Source organism: Myotis davidii, unplaced genomic scaffold (genome assembly GCF_000327345.1).
Source record: "Myotis davidii unplaced genomic scaffold, ASM32734v1 scaffold591, whole genome shotgun sequence".
Classification (NCBI taxonomy): domain Eukaryota; kingdom Metazoa; phylum Chordata; class Mammalia; order Chiroptera; family Vespertilionidae; genus Myotis; species Myotis davidii.
In genome coordinates, this window is record NW_006284340.1 from 229,701 (window position 1) to 235,912 (window position 6,212).

The 6,212-nt window shown below is 41.2% G+C and overlaps 1 protein-coding gene across 1 annotated transcript in view; it reads right to left on the reverse strand.

Annotated features, from left to right (window-relative positions):
• The window catches only part of RGSL1 (regulator of G-protein signaling like 1), a 38,294-nt gene that overhangs the window by 17,921 nt on the left and 14,161 nt on the right, over positions 1-6,212 (reverse strand). Inside the window, exons 11-14 of the mRNA XM_015569890.1 lie at positions 5,639-5,759; positions 2,805-2,998; positions 1,886-2,003; positions 1,330-1,444 (exon numbers count right to left, since the gene is read on the reverse strand). Of these exons, the coding sequence (XP_015425376.1) occupies positions 1,330-1,444; positions 1,886-2,003; positions 2,805-2,998; positions 5,639-5,759 (548 nt within the window). The remainder of the gene's footprint in view (positions 1-1,329; positions 1,445-1,885; positions 2,004-2,804; positions 2,999-5,638; positions 5,760-6,212) is intronic.

Consider the following 6,212-nt stretch of genomic DNA (forward strand, 5'->3'; position numbering starts at 1 on the left):
GTAATCTCAGTAGAAACATGGCTTCAGAGAGCCGGAGGTCAAGTTCAAAACCACATGGACTTAGAATCAGAAATTTTGAGTCTGGAACCTAGCTCACCCTAATTGTATATAGTTTGAGCCAACTTTCTTAAACCATGAGTCCATGTCTCCACGTGTAAGACGGAAACAAATGGTTGTGGTGAGGGTTAGTGATGATATATGAAAACCCTAATACAGTACTTAGCACAAAGTAGGCTTATGTACACAAAAAAAACGTCTCCACGTGTAAGACGGAAACAAATGTTAGTGATGATATATGAAAACCCTAACACAGTACTTAGCACAAAGTAGGCTTATGTACACGTTGGTTTTCCATTTATCTTTTCTTATCTAAGAGCAACAGGAAGACCTGAAAGTAAAACAAAGCATCGGGTCTGAGTGCAGTATTCTTTCCAATGTCCTACGTGATCTTTCCTGGTACCCTGGCATGGAGTTGATTCATGTAGGGAGGAAATACAAAGAAGAAAGGCCAGGGAAGCCCATTTCCATACCTGGGGTACTGGGTCAATGGGCTTAGGAATGAATTTTAGAAATAACTGGGCATTAAAAAAAAAAAAAAGAAATACCTGGGCATTATCTTTGGAGTCAGAGCTGGGGTCAAGTTTTTCTGATATAAACTAACTCTATAATACATTGAACCAAGATTATTTAAGAGATTATTTAGGATTCTTTTTATTTTTTTCTCCAACCCTATGAAGACTTTTCTGAATAGCATACCTGTCTTCTCTTTCTTCCCTTTTTATCTCCTCCAGTGGGAGAAAGAATGAGTTAGATGACTGATGAGTTTGGAAGAAGGAAGCAGGTATGGCCTGCTCTGGGCCCTTTGCACTCTCTCTGGGAAGTGTTTGTCTTCAGGACACATGCTCAGGCCTGCCCTTTCTCATACAGGAAGAGGCTCACTCAGGTAAGTGGGGGCCTAAGTTGTTCCATCATGCTATCGTGACTGGACATGTGAATGTCAAAGGGAAAGGATGATCAAACCCTTTTGGCTTCATGGTCAATTCATGTCCTTGAAAGTAGCTTTCAGCAATAAAAAACAAACAAAACCCAAACACAAAAAACAAAAACCTGACTCTTTCATCTCCATCAGTACCTGCTGCCTCTCACAAAGACAGTAGAGAGTGACTTCCTTAAATTCCCACTGAATTTCTCTGAGACTCAGATTACTCCTTCATAAAATGGGGTTTCAGAAGCCTACCCCAGAGAGTAGTTGTTTTGGTGACTGAATAAGCTAACAGCGCAACGGTTTTGTATGGGCGACAAAACCTAAGCAGTGGCTTCCTCACTCACCTGGGGTTCCTGTATTTGCGTTGATGAAGACTTCGAGGGCTTCCTATACACAGTTAGTATCTGAGTTTGCACTTCCTGAGGAAAATCTGGGAACAGCTCTTGGTATTCTTTAAACCTACCAGGAGGAGGTCAGGACTGTCACAGAAGGCCAAAGCCTGGCAGACCAACAGGAGCAGCCAAGGCAAACCTATCTCTGCTTTTGGAGGAAGTCAAAGTAGAAATTGGGGAACATCAAGATAGTCAAAAATAGTCTCCTTAATATTTCCATCCTTTGCTAATGTCAGCCTGCCCTTCCCATCGATGCTATATTGTTCCTGTTCAGACAAATGAACAGAAGTGTGTGTGTAAGAGTGTGTGTGTGTGTGTGTGTGTGTGTGTGCATGCCTGCACATCCATGTAGGTAGGTAAGAAGGTTCAAGATAAGTTTGGCTTTTCTTTTGTAGGGAGGCTCTGATGATGAACTCTGTGAGTGTATTATGAGACTTGAATCATGTGGCTCGCAGCAGCCAATGGGCAGCTCCAGAAAGGCTCACTGCCTCCACTAAGCAATACTCACCACCTTTCTTCCAGAGATTTCATGACACAGCTCTGGAGGATTAACAATGAGTTTGTGCTGAGACGGCCCTTCTGAGAGACTTCTCTGATGATAGGGTCATCACACTGCAGCATTTCTTCTAGAAAATTACATGGAGAGGAGGAGAGAGGAGGGGAGAGGGGGAGGGGAGGGGAGAGAAGCCATCATCTCTCGTCTATCATTTCTGAAGTAGCTGGTGTTTTTTTCATCTCAGAGTCTTACAGTCCCTTATTCTCAATCTGGTTAGACTGATCTCTCCACAGATTGCTTGAAAATCTCAAACACATCTTCAGGTGTTACGTGCAAGAGTATTTGTAGAGCAAATATGAATTTACAGGGTCGGATCTACCCTCCCACCTTAGGCAAGAAAACAAGGCAAAATTTATGAGGATTTTCCAAGGGATAGCTCTGCTTCCTGGCACAATTACCTTTATAACCAGTGAGTGGTGGACACGCTTGCTTTGCATACAGTTTACTCTCGCTTTTGTATCTAACTCCAGTGTAGTTGATTTGAAGGTCAAACAACTTGAGTCTGAATTCAAGTTGCACCAATTGGATAAGTTAGTTAGCTCCTCTGTTTCACCTTCCGCATTAGTTAAGTACAACTACTTATCCCTACCTTTTAGGGATTAAATAAAATCCCATTTCAGGGTAAAATTAACTGAGAGTATGTATTTCACATATAAATGCAAGTGTTTTGCACTTGGCTTCTTTTACTACCAATATTTCTAATTGATTGTTGTGCCGTGCTTTCACTATCCCTCTTAATCTTTGTTTCAATACTGCCCCATGTGGCCGCTATTCTGTTATGCTCCCTTAGGAGACTCAAGACCAGCTCTTTTCCAGACTCTTCTATGATACTAAAGAGAGAAGCAAACAGTATCAGGGGGAAGCTGCATACCAGCAGGGACTATGCCAGAGAAATAAGTCTCCATTATATTTTCAACAAGAGACCTGGAGACCTGTTGGTCTGTCTCAATACTGATCTTCTGTAATGCCATCAGGAATTGCAATGGGCCCTCAGCCTTCCGTTCTTTGAGGAACTCCGTGAAGTACTCCAAGTGCTGTACATTTCGAAAGATTTCTGCCAGGTTTCTGGAAACAAGAAAGCATCACTGGTTGAGAGAATGGATGGTGACCTTGAATTCTGTTTCACTTAAGGAAAGGGGAAGGGCTTCTCCCGGGCTGCGGGGCCTTTAACTATGTGTGAAGATCAGGGTGAATGAATTGGTTACTCTTATTTCCTTGTAGATAAATTTGTATGTGTCCATCCTAAGCGTGGTTCAATCATTTGCCAACATCAATGGAAGAGGATGAGAGGTATTTTAAAGGGGCTAATTTTTTTTTTCTAGAACCACCTTCTTTCTGCATTATGGATTCAAAACAACCCCTAACTGGCAGTCATTTCAGTGGGTAGAGCAAGAGTGATCAGCAATTATTGATCAATATTTCTAAATTGCCTTTGCTGAGTTCTTTTTCACTGTTCCTTAAATAAAGGTGCCCCTAATGTTTCATTCTCAATCCTCTTGAATTTTCCCTTATGACTCCTCCCTCTCCCCTCCCTGCCCCCAATTCTTACCTCCTCTGTGATCTCAATTTTCATTGATATGGTAAAACTATGTTTCTAGTCTTTTTGTCATTCAATAGTTTGATTTTAATGTGCCTAGGTGTGAATATTTTTAAGTTTATCCTACTTGGGATTCATTCAGCTTCTAGTATGTTCTGAGTAAGTACTCAACCATTGCATATTCAAATATTTTTCCTGCCCCTTTATCTCTCTCCTGATATTTCCATTATTTGTATGATGGTGTCTCACAAGTCTCTTATTTTGTGATGCTTTCACACTGCATAATGTCTGCTGAGCTAATTTTAAGTTCACAAATTCTTCTGCCAACTCAAATCTGTTATTGATTCTTTCTAGTGAATTTTTCATTTCAATTATCATACTTTTCCAATGTTTTATTTGGTTCTATTTTATAATATTTATCTTATTAGATATTTTCATTTGATGAATCATTATCATAGTACTTTCCTTTAATTTTTTTTTTTACTTTTAAATATATTTTATTGATTTTTTACAGAGAGGAAGGAAGAGAGATAGTTAGAAACATCAATAAGAGAGAAACATCGATCAGCTGCCTCCTGCACATCGCCTACTGGGGATATGCCCACAACCCAGGTACATGCCCTTGACTGGAATCAAACCTGGGACCTTTCAGTCCACAGGCCGATGCTCTATCCACTGAGGCAAACCAGTTTCAGCCCTTTAATTTTTTTAAAACATGCCACAACCTTTAATTTATTGAACATATTGCTTAGAAGTTCTTAGAGTTCAATATCTGGATCACTTCAAAGATAAAAGTTTCTAATGAGTGCTCTTTCCCCTCTGTGTACGAGCCATCCATTCTTGTGTGTTGTTTTTTTGGGGGCAGGGGGGGGAGATGGGGGTATGCATAATTTTTTAACTGAAATTTTAGATGACATAATTTATAGAGTTCTAAAATTTTTGACAGGTTTGTCCAGTTTTACCATTGGAGAGATAATTTTTTGAGGTTCTTACTCTACCATTGCAGAAGTCCAATTCCTCACCTTCAGTGTTTTGTTTTGTTTTTTAATCTGTATCTTCCCTTCAGTATCTACTAGAGGCCTAGTGCACGAAAATTTGTGCACTTGGTGGAGGGTCCCTCAGCCTGGTCTGAGCTCTCTTGCAGTCCAGGAGTCTCAGGGGATATCCAACTGACGGCTTAGGTCCACTCCCCTAGAGTAGTGGGCCTAAGCCACAGTCTGGCCTCCCTCTGCAGGAGGTGACCCCTGCGGGCTGATCTGGGGATGGCAAGATCTGGGGATGGCAAGTGCAGGAGGCAGCTGGTCAATAATTCTCTCTCATCATTAATGTTTCTCTCTCTCTCCCTCTCTCCCTTCCTCTCTGAAATCACCAAAAATACGGCAAAAACAAACAAACAACATCAATTAAATAAATAAATAACAAATGAATGACTGAATGAATGTCCTGGCTTATAAGAAAATGTTAGTCAAGAAGGTAGTAAACATACCTAAAAAATAAAGAGCAGTACAAAATAGTACATGGTAAGTGTTTGGGGTTATATTTTAGGGATTTAGTGTTTCAGAGGAGAGGGAGTCATACATTTGGATCACTTCTATGTAGAGGTGGCATTTGTACTAAGAAAAGTGGATAAAGGTGAGGGGGCACTCCTGAAAGCACGGGCCACAGAGTCTTTGCCAGCAGTGGGATCTTACCAGAGGCCGACTCTTGGATTGATTGTGAGGGGGAGAGACAAGAAGTAAGGAGCCAGTTAGGAGGCTTCTACAGTCACACGCAATCCAGAAAACACAAATATGCAAGGATACATGCACAGAGACGAATATTATGGTACTGCTGATAACAATAAAAAATTGAAGATAACATAAATATCCATGAAAAACGTAGTTAAATAAATCATGCTCCATCCATTCGATGGAAGAGAGTAGACCTGTATACATATTGACATGAAAGGATGTCCATAATAGTTTTCTATGTTGAAAAACTTATTGTATAATACATATTGCATGGTGCCAGGTTTCAAAAACATACAGTGATTTAAAATACTTAGTATGCTTGTGCATGTATATGTGATATATGGAAAAGAGTGTGGACATTAACACAGAAAAATAGGCTCATGCTGAACTCCAGGGCTGTGCCTGGAGATATTGGTGTCACCAGATCCTATGTCTTACCTGGGTCCGTGTGAAGGCTTCCTTACGGCAGGAATCTTTTTTACGGACGCTTCCTTATGTGGGGGTGAAAGTGTCTTTGGTTCTCTGGTAATTACCTGACGATAGACTTTATACCGGTAATCTAATGAGAAGTCACAACATTGGGCAACACCATGTTATAAAGAACATTGCAGAGAAGAAGGGACAAAGTAGCAAGAGTGCATGTGGGAAAACCACAGTCCGCACAACTGCTGCCATCTCGGGCCATTAGTGCTGGGAGTGCATGGGCCATTAGGGCATAAGAGACTTGGGGAGGATTCCAACCCCTGACCCTAATATCAGTCCAGGCTATGTTATTTACGTCTGCTGGCTATCAGGCCTAGAGCCCACCTTCCTTAGAAAACTGCTGAGACCTACGCCATCATACTTCTTACCATTTCAGCACCAAACAGCATCTCTCCCCAATCAGTCATTTTTACTAGACCGTACTCCACGTCACAGTCTCCCCGGACACCTCTGCTGCCTCCTCCGAAACCCTTCCACTTGTCCTCTGGAACCCCTGCTTTGTCATCAGTAAACTCACGGATTCTTTTTT